General features: G+C 35.6%; 1 protein-coding gene across 7 annotated transcripts in view; it reads left to right on the forward strand.

Moving 5' to 3' along the window:
- TCF12 (transcription factor 12) overlaps positions 1 to 20,069 on the forward strand; it is a 390,660-nt gene that overhangs the window by 297,303 nt on the left and 73,288 nt on the right. For all 7 annotated transcript variants that reach the window (XM_018054262.1, XM_018054263.1, XM_018054259.1 and 4 more), the window contains 2 exons: positions 7,889 to 8,024; positions 12,413 to 12,465. In XM_018054262.1, the coding sequence (XP_017909751.1) occupies positions 7,889 to 8,024; positions 12,413 to 12,465 (189 nt within the window). The remainder of the gene's footprint in view (positions 1 to 7,888; positions 8,025 to 12,412; positions 12,466 to 20,069) is intronic.

Genomic DNA, 20,069 nt, shown 5'->3' on the forward strand with positions numbered 1-20,069 from the left:
TGTTTTCTAAATTCGAGTTTTATTACAGCCCTTCTTTAAATCATTTGTAGAAAGTTAACAGAAGACTGATATATTATTAAAGCCCAGCGCTTATATTTTGCTGAGTTCCTCTTCACTCTCTGAGATTTTGATTTGGTTATGACATGAGGTGAGACGCTGCTTTGTCACTCTTGAGTTGTCCTGTCTCTGAAACTTCAAATGGACTCACAGCTGAAATGTACTGTGATGTTTCTAAATTAAAAGACTGTACTAATTCCACTTTTAAAACAGTTTTGTTTCTTTATTTCTGAGTAACAAAAGAAATGCATAGCATAGTCTAAAAAAATCATCTGAGGGAATTCCCTGAAGGTCCATTGGTTAGAACTCTTTGCTTTCACTGCCGAGTACACAGGTTCGACCCCTGGTCGGAAACTAAGATCCTGCAAGCCACACAGCACAGTCCAAAAAAAAAAAATCATCTGGGAAATTTCAACAATTTATATATTCTGTTTTATCATGATTTTTGTTTTATATCTTTCTGTGTCTTTAACATGTCCCCTCTCAAAAGGGTGAATTTGGGAACAGCTGCTTGCTTTTAATACATAATGTATTAAAACTGAATACTATTTCAGGGGTGTAATATAGGCATGAAAGAAGTACTGTAGAATGAAGAAAGAGCAGAGGTTCCAAGAGTCCATATTAAACATTTAAATTTTTTGACATATGTAACTACAATATTGGATACTCCCATCTTACTTTTCTAGAAAGCAAATTATTGTTAAGTTAGTGCTTCAAATTTTTAATCATAAAATGAGGCTTATTTAATCTGATTGTGAATAGATGTGAAAATATATGTAGTACAGCATTTGGACTAAGCCATTTAATGGTGAAAAGTCGTTTTGAGGAAGGAAATCTATGTTTATCAAGATTTCAGATTCTTCCCTCTTAAGAGTAAAGAGTATCCAAATTATTACAGTGTGATTTTGAATCCTCCTGGCTAGTTATCAGTACCATTTTCATATATTATATTTTCCTGTGGTCCTGTTAAATTGCATTCACAGTATGTTCCAATGTAATTATGAAAAAGTTGCATTAGTAAATGATGCTGGCCTTGCCCACTGCTTTATACCTCTTATTTACATTTTTGGTCAGTATCACCATGAAGTGTGTTGTTGTTGTTAGTTAGTCAGTCATGTCCAACTCTTTGCAACCCCATGGACTGTAGTAGTCCACCAGGCTCCTCTGTCCATTGAATTCTCCACGCAAGAATACTGGACTGGGTAGCCATTGTCTTCTCCAGGGAATCTTCCCGACCCAGGGATCCAACCCAGGTCTCCTGCACTGCAGGCGGACTTCCTGTCTAATCACTCTGAAGAACACTAAATAGTCTTTTCAGGTTCACATTTTAGAGTCCCAAGTTTCTCACGCACATGAAGAGGAAGAGGGAACTTAAAAAATACTGCACAGGCTACTAAAGTTCCATGTAAAGAAATGGGCATTTTTATTTAGGCTAAAAGTATGTCATATGTAACTTAAAATAAAACTTACTGTAGGTTTTTATGATAATAATCTAGGCTATCTTAGTGTTTAAGGAATAACCCTGTATTAATTATTCCTTGGTAATTAGATTGATTTCTCACAGATGGAGTTTCTAGATGACTATGAAAAAGATTCTTTTTCTTGAAGCATGTGTTAGGAAATTTAGTGCAATGCTATTTCAGAATACTAATTCTGCCTTGCGTAAGGCAGCAGAATAAAGCTGCTTTGTCTGCTTCTATATCCTCTGGGATACTTGGGTATTCTTTTTGACTGAGATACCTCCAGGACAAGATCAATAATGCTTCTCATTTGTTATAGGCAGGCAGAAAAATCAATAGTATGAGCTGATATGTAATTTTATTTTAGAAAAAATTCAATAGATTATTATGTGCACTTTAGTTTTACCAAAATGTTTAAAGAATCAAAGGAAAAAAAAAATGGTTTAGTTAGTGTATCAAGTCCTTGGAGAGAAAACCTTGTCTTAAACTTCTCTTGTGTTTCTTACAGTACTAAACATTTCATTTTAGTTGGCAAGATGAAATATCATCTTGTGTTCTTAAGAAGAAACAATTTCTCCTTCATTTACTTTGCCTAATCATTCGATCATGGTACAGATAAAACAGGAGAACTGGTTATTTCTGTGATTAGGACAGCTGGGTGGAGGACAGCAGCATGAAGAACAATTTCTGTGGCTTTCTTGAAATTATATTAACTGGAGAAAAAGAAGATAGGGTATTTCCTAACCACATCTCCAGATTTGTCTAAGAGGAAGGAGAAAAGTATATCATCGGTAAAATTGGTAACAAGTAAACTTTTTTCCCTAAAAAAAATTTTGTTCTTTTTTTCCCTTTATTTCATGCATATGTACAAAAATCTACAGTATGTATTTTATAGGTAACTCAACTTTAGGATTGTAATTCACAAATTCATTTATATGTCACTTAACATTTTTTCAAGTTACCTTTAAAAATGGTAATTGGACTCCTAGACTGCTGTAGAAATTTTGTTGTAGTGAGGAAAGAGCCTCTTCAACAGAACTAGATTCAAATTGGGTCCCGCTTCTTGCCCTCTGTATAATCTCTCTATGTAATGCTTAATACAGTTCCAGTAAATATTATCTGAGATGGTATATTTGATAGTATGCTAGACTGGATGGCATCACTGACTCGATGGACATGAATCTGAGTGAACTCCAGGAGTTGGTGATGGACAGGGAGGCCTGGCGTGCTGCGATTCATGGGGTTGCAAAGAGTTGGACACGACTGAGCAACTGAACTGAACTGAGTGTACCCTTGATATTTAGTCTGATTTTCCCCCAGTTTTTTGAAAAATTATAAACCCATGGAAAAGATACTAGAATAGTACAATGACTATCTATGTACTATTAATCAAGTTTCATCATTTAACATTTCACCATATTAGTGCACATGCATTGCTTTTTTTCACTCAGTATATGCCTATATTTGTTGGTCTGTAAGCTGTAATGTGGGTTTGTTCACATAAACGTACATACTTCTGCTGAATCATTCTGAGAATAAGTTGGCATTTCTCTGCTTATTCTTGATCTAGGTTGATACAGTTTAAGTCTGTCACTTTCCTCTTTGGATTTAGACTCTAATTGTCAGCTGTTTCTCTGAGGGCTTGTTTATTCTCTCTTCTATTTCCAACATCCTATCTTACCTTCACCATTGAGAGTTATAACTCAGCCATATTGGATTCAGAGCAGCTGAGGTCTCCTTACTTTGTACCCAGGAAACAACAAAAAATGCCCTTCATCTTATTTTCATTCTTTTATGATACTTAGAATATGGTAACCTATGGGGAAAGAAAAAATGAAATTGAGTTTTTATTTTTCACAAGGGGCTACAACCATGCCACTTACTTTTACTTAAGCCTTACTTACTTCTCCAGTAACCCTCTGAACTAGTTAGTAATATAACCATATATAGAAAACAAAGCAGATGCATTAGTGTTAGATAATTTGCCCAGAATCTTATAGTGAGGATTTGAACTCAGGTACCTAACTCCAAAGCCCATGCTGCTTCCAGGACATCCGAGTTTTTACAGACATTTACTTTTAGGAATATAAGAAATACATTTCCTGTTCACCTTTTAGATTAAGTTATGCCTCTTTTCGGAGAAGGCAGTGGCAACCCACTCCAGTACTCTTGCCTGGAAAATCCCATGGATGGAGGAGCCTGGTGGGCTGCAGTCCATGGGGTCGCTAAGAGTAGGGCATGACTAAGCGACTTCACTTTCACTTTTCACTTTCATGCATTGGAGAAGGAAATGGCAACCCACTCCAGTATTCTTGCCTGGAGAATCCCAGGGACAGAGGAGCCTAGTGGGCTGCCGTCTATGGGGTCGCGCAGAGTCAGACACGACTGAAGCAACTTAGCTGCAGCAGTAGCAGCGTGCCTCTTTTGGTCTTTGTTATGACTCTTACTGGAATTCTTGGAAGAAGTAACTCACTGGCTACATTTCATTCACCTGTAAGTACCTATTGTTATCTTACAACTTAAACACACAGACTTCTTTACCATGCTCCAAACACAGTCCTTTGTTTCTCCATCAATACATTGCATAGGAGTCTATTATTATTTTCTGAGAAGGACTACATAGTACATAATTTAGACTTTCCAGACCATACATTCTCTGTTGCAACTACTCAACTCTTCCATTGTAGCACAAAAACACTATAACAAATACATAAATAAATGAGTGAGACTGTGTCCCAATAAAAGTATTTTCCAGCAGGTCCTATTTGACCTGTAGACCATGGTTTGTTGACCACGATATTAATCATCATCATTTTATATGCCCATTAGAATTTATATGCCAGGGAAATATTGAAAGGAACATTGTTGAGTGACATATAAATACCCATCTCCTCTCATGTATTTTACTTGTTTGTGTGGATGCAGCGACCAGTTTCATATGTACCTTCTGCATTAGAAAACACAGATGAAGCAATAAATATATCAGGCACCTTTAAACATTGTATCATGAAAGTCAGTTTAGTGAACAGAGAACATCCTATTAAAAGACTAGTGATTTCTTAAAAGAAAAATTTCAAGGTACATGACCCCCACCCTAAAACATATGGTAATAATATGTTCCATCTAGCATATTCTGGCCATATTCTGATTGCTATTTGAGGAATGTTGAATGTGCCTAGCACAGGCAAAAAAAACAGAAACACAAAACAGATGTGACAATGGAAATTTTAGTATAATACATATAGGAGACTTGATGATTCCTGGGTCACACTATTCTCACACAAATAACATAATCAGGAGATCCATTTCTAATGATTTGTTATAGAAATAGAAAGGATGCATGTGTTATTTACATTTATATTTATTGTTTCCTCATTTTTGTCATTTCTCCTAGAGATAGTTATCTTAAGGGGAACTATTTCTCCTTCATGCCTATTAGTCAGCACCTTTCTTTCCTAATCTATTGAACCTTGTATCTGTTGAAATTTTTGTGATTAATTCTAAGTAATTACATTGATATTATGTAGTTTTTTCATATACACATCATATTATCTGTTGTTTGAAACTCTCCTTTCCTCACTTTTTCTCTTAGAAGATATCAACTCCATTCAAAGAATCACTTACCTTTTGAGAAGTCTGAAAAAGTTGTCTTCTTAACTATAAACATTTCTGAAAAAATACAGTGATCTTTGGCTCTTTTAGTACACTGGTTACTTCATATGTAACCCAGCATTGTTGAGGAGGCTTTTTTCTTTAAAAAAAAAAAAAAAAACTGAAAAATGAAAAGAATATATAGCAAAACATGAGATGCAGTGATCAGAAGAAAGTTTATAGTTGTAAATGCCTACATTTAAAAGAAGAAATATCTTAAACCAGTAATCTAACTTATACTGTAAGAACATAGAAAAAGAAAACCAAACCCAGAACCAGCAGGAGGAAGGAAGTAGTAAAGATTAGAGCAGAAATTTTTAAAAACACAGCATAGGAAAACTATAGAACCAGCAAAATCAAAAGTTGGTTCTCTGAAAAGATCAACAAAATTTACAGATCTTTAGCTAAATTGACTATGAAAAAGACTCTAATTACAAAAATCAGAAATGAAAATAGGGGCGTTACTACTAATCTTACAAAAATAAAAGGGATTTTAAAAATACAGTGAACAATTGTATGCTAAAAAATTAGACACTCTAGATGAAATGGACAAATTCCTAGAAATATGTACACCAGGAAAACTGAAGAAACAGCAAAATCTGAATAGAATTAAAACAAGTAGTTTGGCAGTTTCTCTAAAAGTTAGACATAGATTTACTGTGTGACCCAGCAATTCTGCTCTTGTGTCTACCCAAAAGAATTGAAAAGAGTTACTCAAATAAATACTTGCACACAAATGTTCATAGCAACTCTATTCACAATAGTCTGAAGCTGGATAAAACCAAAATGTTCCATCAGTGGATAAATGCATAAACAAATTACAGTATATCTGTATATACAAAGGCATGAAGTTCTGATACATGCTACAACAAGATGAACTTCAAAAACATTATACTGAGAGAAGCTAGACACAAAAGGTCACATACTGCATTATTCCATTTATTTGAAATATTCAAAATAAGTTAAGTCCAGAGAGACAGAAGCAAATTAGTTATTGTCAGGGGTTCGAGAAAAAAGGAAGGAATGGAAACGACTGTTGAATGGATATGGAATTGCTTTTTGGGGTGATGAAGTGTTCTGGAACTAGATGGTGATGGTTGCACAATATTAAGAATGTACTAAATGTCACTGGTTGGAAATATAATGGTTAATTTTATGTTATATTAATTCCACCTCAGAGTTTTAAGCTGAAACATAAATATTATTTAAAATTATTAAGTAGCATGGTAAACTGAAAATGAAAAATGACTAGTGTTATAAAGTTCTACTGATTCTTTCTCACCAGAGCTGTGGTTTATTTCTCTGTGCCTTTATGATACTCAGTAGCCAGAATGACAGCCACCAAAGTGTGGTGTTAACTGTAAAGGTTATTAAATATGGGGTGGGAGAATACTAAATATGTTAGTGAAGTCACAATTGTTTTCATTTGAGAACCTCTTCTCAGGTGCATCTAACAGGCTTTCCAGTTGAGGTCTTCTTTTTCCCTCAGCTTCCAGAAAGCTTGAAAACAAATTCTGCTACATTGACATCGTTTACTTTATGATAGGGTCAGTTGATTAGCAGGTCAGGGCTGCTAAATCACTGGATTTCAGTGTGGTACTGGATAGAGTGTCATGATGTCTCTGTGGCATATGTTAGAGCTCTCTCCTCAGCCTTGTCGTCCTGGACAGATGGTTATTATGGATCAAATATAGCAAGATGGATTTTATTAGAGATAAATGTTAAGTCTTGCACTTGGAACCAAAGAACACACACACTGAACAAGGAAACCATTGGAGGGACATTACTTAATAGCAACTTGTATAATGAAGAGTAACAGGGTGTGATCTCTCTTAACCTCTCAATATAAGCTTGGGTAGCACAAATGTGTTGTTTAAATGTAGTCTCAGAAACTCCTCTGCATTAATAAGACTACATCTGGGGCATTGTTCTCCATTCCCTTTTCCAAGAGACTTTGACAAATGGAAAATAAATTTGGAGGTCTGTGTCAGGGATGGTGGGGCAGGGATGGTGGGGAGGACATTCAAACTATGCCATGAGACACAGCTGATGAAAACAGGAATGGGCTAGTCTTAAAAATATTAGTACTCTTTTAAACAATGAGAGCTCTCCATAAAGAAAAAAGAAATGGAAAAAAGAACAGAATTGACTCCCTTGTGTGCTCATGAAAGCATTCAAGCAAAGACTGGGTGGACATTTTTCAAAAATGATCCTAATGATTAGAGTGGAAGTACAGGGGATTTCCCTGGTGGTCCCGTGATTAAGAATCCATCTTGCAGTGCAGGAGACAACAGGTTCAATCCCAGATCGGGTAACTAAGATCCCACATGGCACTGAGCAACTATGTTTTATGCCACAACTAGAGAATTTGTGTCCTACAACAAAAGATCCCACATGATGCAACTAAGACCCAACATAGCCAGATAAATAATAATTATTTTTAAAAAAGAGTGGAGCTACATACCAACTAAAGTATTCTTCAACTCTAAGATTGTATGAATCTACATAATTTCTAAAAAGCAGGCAACATGAGGACATGAGGATGAGCAAAAAGAGAAAACACAGGGTTTAAACTAATAAAATTCAAACAAGTACTTAGATACTTCCTAAATTCAAAGCATTGTTCAGGTTACCATAAATATTTTGAAAGTGATGTCATTTTCAGATTTGGGTCCATAATCAATGAGAAGGTAACTTGTTTCCTTGGCCTTGTTTTATAGTCTAGTCTCCTGAGACAAGATCTAGGGCTTGGAAGCCCAGCACAACTCTCTTCTTCAGGAAAACCTGGGACACCCTACTACTCATTTTCTGCCACAAGTTCCAGGAGAAGACCACTCCATGATTCTGCAGCACTTGGTAAGTGTATGACACAACAAACCCCATTTTAAAAATGTTTCTTCCCCACCATCACCCGTTAGTTTATGCTTCTGGCTACACTTCTAATTAGAAGGAATTTGATTTCTTGGGTGTCATGATGATATTAGGGCTTATTTGCATAAAGTGAAGTGAAGTCGCTCAGTCGTGTCCAACTCTTTGCGACCCCATGGACTGTAGCCTATCGGGCTCCTCCATCTATGGGATTTTCCAGGCAAGAGTGCTGGAGTGGATTGCCATTTCTTTCTCCAGGGGATCTTCCCAACCCAGGAATCGAACCCGGTCTCCCGCATTGCAGGCAGATGCTTTACCGTCTAAGCCACCAGGGAAGCCCTTGCATAAAGTAGTATATACTTAATAAACAACTTAATAGTTTTATTTGGTCATCACCTTAAGAGGAACTGAATAGTGGAAAATGGAGCTTTAAAAATGGGACTAGTTTTCCCTCTTGTAATAAAAATATCATGTACTAATATTAATACCTTATTCTTGACTACAGTTGATATAATGCTGAACAGTCTGCAAAATGGTTTTATAATATACATTCTCATTTCATTCATATAGCAGTCCTACTAGGCACTGGGCATAATACAGGCTTTAACACAAAACTGAGGCTCAAAGGAGGATATATTCATACACCTAGTAGGTGGTTTATGCAGACTTTCTGACTCCAAGTCCAATGTTCTTTGCATATTCATTGCATCTATTCCTCAATTTTTTAAAAATCGAGGTAAAATTAACATAAAATTATCCTTATTAAAGTATACAATTCAGTGACATTTAGTATATTCCCAATGCTATACAACCATTTTCTCTCTCTGGTTCCAAAACACTACCTCAAAAGGCAACTCAGTAACTATCAAGCATACACCTCTCATTATCCTTACTTCTTTCCTTCATGTCTTGTGTGTAGCCTAACCAGGCCAGTCTGTTTCATGTTGCTGCTTACAGCAAGCCTCAGATATACTCTTGACACCCTATCCAGTCAATGTTTAAATGTGGGAATTTTGGATTATTCTTACAAAGAATCCTTCATATGAGAAAATTGAAACTGTAAAGCATGTTTATATTGAGGATAGGCCACCCTCTAAAATAAACATAGTCGACCAAAAGAAAATAGGTCCTAGCTGTTTATTCCACAAATACTTGTTATGCTGCTAACTTGTATATCTACCTGTCAGGGGCTTCCCCAGGTGGCACTAGTGGTAAAGAATCTGTCTACCAATGCAGGAGACATAAGAGACATGGGTTTGAGCCCTCTATCAGGAAGATCTTCTGCAGAAGAGCATGGCAACCCACTCTATTATTCTTCCCTGGAGAATCCCATGGACAAGGAGCCTGGCGGGCTACAATTCATAGTGTCGCAAAGAGTCGGACACGACTGGAGCAACTAAGCACACAGGTGTCTCTGTCAAACCCAAAATTTGGTAAAATATTCCTAGCCTTTGAGTCTAGAGTATGCTTGAGGGTATAAAAGGACACAGTGATGGATTGTCATATTAGTCATAGAAATCTCTGGTTAGATGTACCCACCTCTCCTTATAGGTGATTGAGTATTTGTGCTGTTGGAGCAAGCCCCTGTGATATAGACCAATATACTTATTAAGGGAATGGTAAGATATAGTATCTTTTCTCCATCTCCACTTCTGTTTCCCACCAAATCAGTTAGTCAGGGTAAAAACATGCTTTTGACTCTAGATGTGTCAGTGTCACTCTAGAAAAACATCTTGTTAGAATGCTGTGTGAGCACACACTGTGACAAAAAGCACTAATATAGGCTAGTATACTGTTACTAAAAGTTCAGGGCGGAAATGAGCTACTGGAATATTGAGGGGGAAGGGAGGGAGTTTATTTCATAAAAACTCAAGCTTCCCAGAAATTAAGGCTTGTGTATTCATTTTTATTTTGATTATGATGTTAGATACTATGGATTCTCTGTTTTATGCCAGGTACAGTGTTATACATACTGTATAAAAATTCTAGTAAGTTATAATATTAACCTCATGTTACATGGGCTTTCCTTTGTGACTAAGCTGGTAAAGAATCTGCCTGCAATGCAGGACATCTGGATTCAATCCCTGGGTTGGGAAGATCCCCTGAAGAAGGGAAAGGCTACCCACTCCAATATTCTGGCCTGGAGAATTCCATGGACTGTGTAGTCCATGGGGTCGCAGAGGCGGACTGAGCAACTTGCACTTCACGTGTTACAAATGAGGAACCAATATGCAGGAAAGTAAGCAGCTTAGCCAAAGCTTGGTATTCAAGGAAGCCCACTCATCTCCTGTGTAAATACCATCTAGTAAATTATTAGTCATTCCACTCTTCATTGTTATTTCTCAGTCTTAGATACTCTCTCTTGGTATTGCAGTTACTCATAAAATCTCTGGAAGGATTTCAGAGATAATCGATTCCAATTTTAGCATCTTTTCAAAATATTTAGATGCTTTAGAAAATCAACATTCTGCAAAACACTAGCTTAATAATTGATAATGGTTTTGCCACAATTTTTAATATAAACCTAATAATAATGGCTAAAATTTATTGTGTCACTTTCTGTTAAGGTACTGCCGTGAGCATCTTTCTGTATTCCCTTTATTTCAACAGGTCCAGGAAGTTATTGTAGATAACTGAGGTTCAAAGAAGTAAAGTAACTTGCCCAAGCTCACACAGCTGCTATATGATGGAGCTGAAATTTAAATCCAATCAGCTTATTCTCTTAACTATTATACTTTGAAACCTCCCAAAAGTGAAGTCTGTATTCTAAATTCATGATTTTGAATCCAACATTTATGTATGTAATTGTATAATGGCAACTAATGATTAGATTAAAAATATAAAAGAAAAATTTCCATTCCCAGGGCAGAGAAAAAACTGACCTAATCTAAAGAGCAATGTATTCTACTGCTAGTTATCCCAAAGTAGAGTGATGGGCTTTAGATTTATAGGAACAGTTCAGTTGACTCTCTTTATGTATATGGACTGTGGCTTTTGCTCAAGGGATACTGTATTAGTTGTGAAGAATTGGGTTTTGGAAAAAGCCTCCCAAAGAAAAAAAAATTTTGCTGGTAAGTTTTATAAATAAAGAGTGTGCCAGATGTTGTTTATCTTTGGCACTTTTATTTGAAGGAAATATAGGCTGCCTCTTGGTAGGAACCAGATGCTAATGAGTGTTTTTTCCTCTCTTTATTGTATATAATTTTTCCACATATTACTTATGAAGTTGCTTTTTTAGCTTTGCAGCCTCCTGGTATATTTACTATAAAGAATCCCAGCCCTAATTTAAATGAATTTCATTCTTTCTTAAACAGTTGCATGTTTTACTCTCATATTATTTATGGCCCAGGAAAATACCATTTTTTTAGTTCTTTTATAGTTTTCAAAAGCATTGTAATTAATGTTAGCCTTCTTATGTGTTTGTCTTCTTAATGGCAAACCCATCTGAGAGATCCTGAATTGGATCCATTGTTTGTGTATGATTGGAAGGCTGCATTTAACACCCATTTTTTACAATAAAACAAACAAGTAGTAAATTTTAAATTTTACAAATAGTACCAAGTGAGGCTGGGTAGGCATATGAAAATATTCATGTTATCCTTTAATAAATAATCTGTATCTTAGAAAGAAATATACTTTAATTGTTTCTTAGAAATAAATATTAACATCCAAGAATAAATTGTATAGAAATTTAGTGCTGAAGTTTCCATTTTAACCACATATTGTTATAGGAAATATTCTTGTAGAATACTTACAGGATGATATCATATATGACAGTGCTTGTGTTTAATAGTTTATGTAACATATCTCAGATATTAGTATAACCTTAACTTTTCAGTTATTAAATATTTCAAATTTTTAACATAATTTATAGCATAGCATTAGCTTTTAGTCTATTTAATATGCTTTTAAACCTAATTCTTAGTGTGATATGAACATTAGATTTGTGTCTCTCTTAAGGAGTCATATTATTAAACTGACCTGTTGCACCAAATGCCCATCTGCAGATGAAACTGAGATAATGATGTAAAGTGCCTAGTAGGGAGCCTTGTACATAATAGGTACTTAAGAAATATTATTCCCTTTTCTCAAACATACTTATTGGTTTGTTATTTTCTCTCTTGTTTTACTTTGTTTGCTGTCATCTTCCCAGACTTACGGGATATGTATTTCAGAGTGCATCACTTCATTAGGAGTACTTGTTTTACACTAGAACTGGTTAGGAAGAATGGAGCTCCTGTCCCTCTATTCCCTTACTTATTCCTAAATCCTGGAAAACGAGGAAGGTACTAGTAGGGAAAATTCTTTCCTGCTCATTTGAAGTCTGAACTTTTCTAAAATAAATACTGATGAAATATACTGTTTCCCATGTACAGATCCTTTGCAAGCAAAGAAAGTCAGAAAGGTACCTCCTGGTTTGCCTTCTTCTGTAAGTACCACTTATTTTTTATTTTTTTGGCTTTGTGGTAAGCAAATTAATTTCAGGTATTCAGTATCTGCACACTGTCAGGATACATTCAGTTGGTGTCAGTAGGCATACTTCACATAGTAATTGTTCTCTGCTTCACAGAATCATTGATTGAGTTAAATCTGAATTCAGTGTTAGGTTTTTAGATTTCTTTGCAATGATTTGTAGCTTACTCATATGCTTTCACTCTGTGTCCCTGTCATTTGAATTCCCCTCTTGGGAAGAGGACTAGGCCAGTAGCTGTCAAAGAAGATCTCCTGTACAGGTCTTTTGATGTTTAATTAGTCATTATGTTGCTGAACAGGAGGACAGACAGAGATTAATAGCTGAGAATCTTAGAAATTTACATTTGTAATAATCCCAATGGAGCTAAAGATATTAGGATTCGACGGACATGTTCGGCTCAGCTTGCCTCAGTAGGACTGAGGTTATTAATATGCATAAATCACCAAGTCAGATGTTCATTGTGAATCTCTTGTGGATTTTAAAGCCTTCATTAAGCCTTTCCTAACTTCAGCCTAGCATCAGGAAAGCTTTCGAGAAACTAGTTTGTTGATCCCTCTTTGCTCAAAAATGTATCCTTTGAGAATAAAGAGCTTCATGAGAATAAAAAGGTTGGAAAGGTTTGGTGAACAATCATTAATGGCCATGATAATCTGATGCTGTAGGGGTGTTTGCGCTGTTAAATATACTTTATTCTCTTAAAGAGTAAAAGTATTTGTAAATGAACCTACATCATAAATCCACCTACAATTTAAAAATCCCTGGTGTGAGAAGGGGGGATTTTCTTCCTCTCCCTTTGCTTAGAACAAATGGGGTGTGGGGCTTTTGGATTGAGGCCGCATGCCTTGTAGGGTACATCTCTTTGTTGTGTAAATGGTGTTGGCCTTTTATTTGGCAGTACTTAACACATGGGCGCAGGTGCTGCTGGGTGAGTCACAGCTCATCCAAGTATACACTGAATGGAATATCCGGCTTGGCAAGTAGTAATCTAGAAGGAGCAGCATGAGTCTGAGCTTTTTATTTTTTATTAAGGCTGAAGTAGAGATACCATCTTTTTGGTTGTTTGCCTTCCTTCTTTCGTATGTTCTTCCCCCGCCTTCTCTTCTGTATGATACATGAAAACTCAAATTTGAAATCCTCTTTGAAATTCACTTCCAGATGGATCTGAGTTTTATGCAGCCTAGGGCAGCTGTGCTCTGAACCTGCAGCCTACCTGGAAGGTTGGATTGCAGCTGCAGGCATTCTTAAAAGCTTTTGCTTGCATAAGCACTTGGACCCACTGGAGGCTGAATAGCTGCTTGATAAACAAAATGAACACAATGCCTCAAATCATTATTCCCAAAGACAGGATTTTTTTTTCAGCAACAGCTAAAAATAGTTGAGCAATTTACATTTTAACAGTTGTGTGCTTTGCAGGGGTAGGTGGTTCCACAGTAGAACATGATTTCTGCTAGATAAACAGAAGTCATATTTAAATCTGACAGAACTGCTAAAACATGGAAGGAAGTGTGCAGTCTTTCTGGTGATTTGTTACTATAATTCTATAAGAGTAACAAGTTAAATTATATATTAATATTTGGTAGAACTATATAGGTTTTAAAAAATACCAGATTAGTAGATGAAAAATTCATCTCATTTCTTTGCCTTATAATATTTTAAGAAACATTATCTTTTTGCTATTTCATAGTCCTTTCATTTTTAAAACAAAAGGCAAATAGGACAGAGCAGCCTGGAAAGAGAAGAGACACTGGAGGTCACCAGTGTTCCTTATGTCCTAATAGTAACTGCATTCACTGCCTGGAGGTAGTTCTCTATATTGTCTCAGGTCTTAAGGATGAGCCACAGAGAGAGAGAAAGTGAATGAATTGTGATGAAAGGTTGATTTCTTTGAGAACCACTAGGCTCTCAAGTCAATTTCACAAGTCAAGCCTACTTATATATATTGTATTACTAGCTACTTTATTGAGGATTTATTAGATATGTTTCTATTAAAAAGATTAGAAATTATTTTCAATTCTTTACTTAACATCAGCATTGAACATGATCATACTGCTTTGAAACCATGCTGAAAATAGTTTCTCAAACATGTTAAAAGTTATTAAGAATATATAAATAATAAATGCATTTTAATTGAAAAGATACTTTAGATTAAATGCTGTGTTGAAATCTCAAGTTTTAAAAAAAGAATTTTTTTGAACTAAAAACTAGTACTTTGATAAATGATACTAAAATAACAAACTGAGAACACTTATGGCTACACTACTTACCTTTTCAGTGTCTAAAACAAAGGGAATTTAAAACATTGGTTTTCTATTTGGATGCTTTTATTGAATATATTTAATTCATAGGCCTTTTACAGTGTGAATTGTTTAAAAACGGGTATAAAAATGAAAATGGACTATGTATATTTTATTTCATGGTCATTTGTAGATCTTACTGCCCAAACTAGAAACTTCACCATAATATTTTAGATGTCACAGTTTGCTGCTGGTCCAGTCTTTAGTCATCTGTAAAATGCGTGTTACCTCTACCAAAGAAAGTGGAAGAACTAGGTTAGTACTGCATCTCTCACACAGCTCTGGAAAAAGCAGTCAGGGTTACTTAACATGCCAAACTTGGATAACTACATAATTTGACCACAGACCGTTGGCTAAAGGCCTTTTCTTTTTATAAGCATGCTACATATTTAAGTATCATAGTTAACAAACCTTAGCTTTTCCGTTCCTCTCTGCAGAACAACTGAATGGTAATTTCTGTCTGTGGATAAAGGTCTGGTAACAGTGTATTGACATTATTAAAGCAGTATGGTCAGTGAGGTTAAGAAAACAGTATGTTCAGATCTGCTGTCTGAGTTATTGATTGGTTGTATGACCCTGGACTTGTCAGTTAGCCCTTGAGAAGTTTGGACTAAGTTCCTTTCAAGTCTAAAGTATTACATTCTTAGGGTTTTAAAATTAATATGCTCAGTACATAACCAAAAGGCATAACAGGCATAGTTTTCTTCTTACCAATGAAAAAATGGTGTTCTTAAATTAAGCATGTAAGTTTTCCACTTGTTTCTCTAGACAGGTTGAAATATTGAACAAAGTGAACTTTTGTAGCAGAACTATAGAGTGATACCTGGAAATTGAATTTGATCATACATACACCATCATTGCCTGCAGGGAACTAGTGTGACAAACAAGCATTTAGTGAATTAATTGTGTATACTTAAGTGAGTCGAGTAAAAGTGTGGACCAAGTACTCTGGAAACAGTAAGTAGAATTAACCCTGCCTTAGGAAGTACTAATGGCATCAAGAGTTGACATTTGAACTCTTGATTGACAAGATTAGCAGCAGTTGATACAGATAAAAAACATAGACATGTGAAAAAAATAAACACATTCTGAAGCCACATCTAGAAGTACAGCCTTAACTGAGTTCTATACCCAATACAGCCTTCATGCATTTCCTATAAGGCAGGCCCACTCTCCCATCTAGAGATGACTGAGGAATACGTAAGACCAACACAGATACAAAAAGGGATAAATTGTTATCGTACTCTAGCTTGGATAAAAGCGTAAAGCCTCCTGGCCAATAGATAATAGGAGGCATTTGTAGTTGTTAAGATTATCTGGGAGTCTTTCTGAAGGCATGGGTGTGCTTTGACTTTGCAGGATGTCATCCTTCCTTTTTAGGGCTCCTGAACCTCCCCTCTCCTCCTCTAACCACTGACTTTAGTCTTTGTTCTTTGTATGTACACAAGCTGTTTTTTCATCTGTATCAGATCTTTACTGAAATAAAACATTTGAGGAAATTTTGAAACACTGGATAGGGATTGAAGGCAATTGTGTTTTGTTTCCTAATAATTTGTGGGAAAAGTTAAAACATTTGCATTGTATTTGTTACCGCCCTTTACAGTCTCAATGTCACTTTGTTAGAATAACACATATCTTACCTGTGTGGGGTTCTGTGCTAACCATTATCTGTATCATCTTAATCTTTAACTTTGTCACACAAATATATAACTAATATCCTCTTCTTACAAATGAGGAAATTGAGACTTAGGTATTAATTTGTCCAAGATTACACATACAGCCAAAAATTATAACCAAACTTAGTAGCAAAGACCATTTTCAATTTGAGTGTTAAAGCACACTGTGTATTTTGGCATACTCATAATATGCCTTGGTATATTACATTTAAAACAGTTTATTCTGTCAGTTATGTTTTTCTTGATCAAACTTATTCATTGCTTTCTTATTTAAAGACCTATCACCATCTGAAAGGATGATATAGAAAACTAGCACATACTTCCTCCTCAAGCAGATGGGTTTTGTCTGGCCTCAGCTGCTTTTTGTTTTGTAGTCTTAGAGAATGCTTTTAAGTTCCCTGAATACCAAGTGTCCGTTTGTGAAAGGAGATAGTAATGCTTATCTCAAATGTTAGTACAAGGGTATTATGTGCCTAACATGTGCCTAGTATATAATAGACATTCAGCAAATGTTCCTTTTTTTTTTTTTCCTAGTTCCTACCACTACAACTAGAAGTTTAAAGGAATTTTTACCATTTCATGTTACCTCACCCCACTTTTTTTTTTTGACTGTTTCATGAGGCTTATGGGATTTTAGTTCCCCAACCAGGGATTGAACATTTAGAAGTGAGAGCACAGAGTCCTAACCATTGGACCTCCAGGGCATTCCCATACCATACTTTGTTGAAAAGCAAGGAAAAGTTTGAAAACATAAATACTATGATTATTTTTATAAAAAAGTAATATATGCACTTGGAACATTGTGAGTAGTAAATTGCAGCCACTGTTGTTAAGAAAGCATTTCTTTTCAGAAAAGAAACCCATAAAAGGAGGAAAAATTTGTTGAATCAATTCCTGCTTAGAATTCATGCTAATTATTTTTTGTTTTCTGAAGTATCAAGAGTCTGTACTTTCTTCTTCCCTTTATTCTATCATTGGTTGAAAATCTTTATGGTCCTCTGAAGCATTTTTCAGATGGAGGGAAGTTTCAGTTCAGTTCAGTTTAGTTCAGTCGCTCAGTCGTGTCCGACTCTTTGCGACCCCATGAATTGCAGCACGCCAGGCCTCCCTGTTCATCACCAACTCCCGGAGTTCACTCAGACTCACGTCCATCGAGTCCGTGATGCCATCCAGCCATCTCATCCTCTGTCATCCCCTTCTCCTCCTGCCCCCAACCCCTCCCAGCAGCAGAGTCTTTTCCAGTGAGTCAACTCTTCATGAGATGGCCAAAGTACTGGAGTTTCAGCTTTAGCATCATTCCTTCCAAAGAAATCCCAGGGTTGATCTCCTTCAGAATGGACTGGTTGGATCTCCTTGCAGTCCAAGGGACTCTCAAGAATCTTCTCCAACACCACAGTTCAAAAGCATCAATTCTTTGGCACTCAGCCTTCTTCACAGTCCAACTCTCACGTCCATACATGACCACAGGAAAAACCATAGCCTTGACTAGACGAACCTTAGTCGGCAAAGTAATGTCTCTGCTTTTGTATATGCTATTTGTTCTTTATTTCTTGACTTGATGTTAGTATTTCCAAGCAGAGATTTTTTTTTAACATGCTGCAGAAAATGCAGAATCCTGAAATAAGAAAGACATGATACACTTTACAGATTTTTATCACCAGAAAGTAAACACCTAGTCATATTTCAGAATGCCTTTAAACCCAAATTGTGATCTTGTTCAATAGCATTTGAAAGCATCTTTTGAACAACTTGTCATGCCCTGCATCAAAATGGCAAATCTTAATTCATTTTCACTGTAATTGATGTTGACTTAAAAAGTAGTCACAACCTAAAATTTAAGAATTATTTTTTATTTGGTAGAGACTTTTAGGACTTCAGTGACTGTGACATCCTTGTTTACTGATTTGGCAGGAAATACTGCATTTCTCCCTGGTTTAGAGTCCCATGCATAGACTGATGACTGTTTGTTTCTTGGTCAAATATGCTAGTCTTTGTCCTCTATCTGTAAGTATGTATATATTATTCAACAAAAGGTATAACAGTTTATCAAATAATTTCTTCACTTTAATTTTTTTGTTAAACTCCAAAGTGTATTTTATCTCCCCTGCCATTATGAAAAAAAATTTTTTCTGATACTTCCCTCATAAGAAACTTTATTATTTCTTAAATCAAAGTAACTTAAACACCACTTTTTCTTGCTTTGCTGTGGACAGGTATAGAGTTCTATAACTTTTGGATTGGTCATTGAATGTAGTTTAGGAAATGATGCCTTCCTTTCTCCCAAACTTTTGTGGGAATTAATTTTGTTAGGAATGGCTTTTTTTAGTTAATGTGGATATTTTGTCGTTTTTAATACTGAATTTTCTATTTTAGGGACACCCCTTGAGATGAACTGGAGATGTTTTGAGTTGTTTCTAAATCACAGAGACCACTAAACATGTCTAAAGATCTAGCATTCTCATGTACATACTAAATATAATTAGAAAAAATATTAAGTAAAGTCATATTAAATTCTGAGGGTGGCTAAAGTGAGGATTTTAATAGAAAAGAGAACAAATACAACTCTCTGGAGCTGATAGAAATTAATAACTTAGAAAATCACCATTTAAAAGATAAGTGTTTATCTGAACCAGTAAGAAAAAGATCAAGAGTTAGAGAACTACAGAGATATTGTTACCTCCAGTCTATCCACAAAAATAGTGAGATGAGCAGCAAGTACTATACTTTCAAAGAGAATGTTCTCTGGAAGTCACTAGGAAGCTAGAGTAACAGTGTTTTTATAGACAGTTGATTGAGTCCCAACTAGCAAGAATCCTAGTGATTCTAGAATAAATAGTATTTACAGGCAGCACCAGCTTCAGCTGAACTTCATAAAGTGAACACTCCAGTTTCTGAACACGTGTTGGAATAGCTGTTTGCTTAGCTCCTTTAGCTGACAATCCTGTAGGATATACAACTAGGTACTTAAGAGTCTTATTTCAGACTGTTAGATAATCTGTCTCTATTTGAAGGCTACCTCTATATAAAATTTTCAAGTGGCTGATTCTCTGACCTTATAGATCCTTCGAGCAGAAAAACTTAGTATCTAAAGGGAATGGTTCTGTAATCTATTCCAAACTTATATTTGGTTTAGTCATTGAATGAAAGATTTTCTTCATACATTAGTGAGAAGAAATAGCCACTGTTTATACTGACAGTAACTACTGTTCAGAACAGTGTCAGGCTTGTATCAGTGTAGATAACGGGCTTTTAATCCGTATTTCTAAGATGTTCATTTTTGTGACAAGCCAGCCCATATTTGATATGATTTTAAATTAAAAAAAAGAGAGAGAATGAAAATTTACTAGCTAGTGAGTCCAGTGATCCAGTTGTTTGTACTGATGTGATGGTACAGCCACATTGATATTTGTTGTCTTCTGACCTTTCTTTGTAAAGAAAGAACATGCTGAATTTCACCAGCTTTTGCAATTTATTGAACTCCTCAGCTGCTATATTTTAGATTTTTGAGATATTACAAACCAGATGTAAGATAGGACTCAGTGTGTGTTTGAGAGAGAAAGAGATTTGTATGGCTTTTAAAGTGTAAAGT

The sequence above is a fragment of the Capra hircus genome, chromosome 10 (assembly GCF_001704415.2).
Source record: "Capra hircus breed San Clemente chromosome 10, ASM170441v1, whole genome shotgun sequence".
NCBI classification, from domain to species: domain Eukaryota; kingdom Metazoa; phylum Chordata; class Mammalia; order Artiodactyla; family Bovidae; genus Capra; species Capra hircus.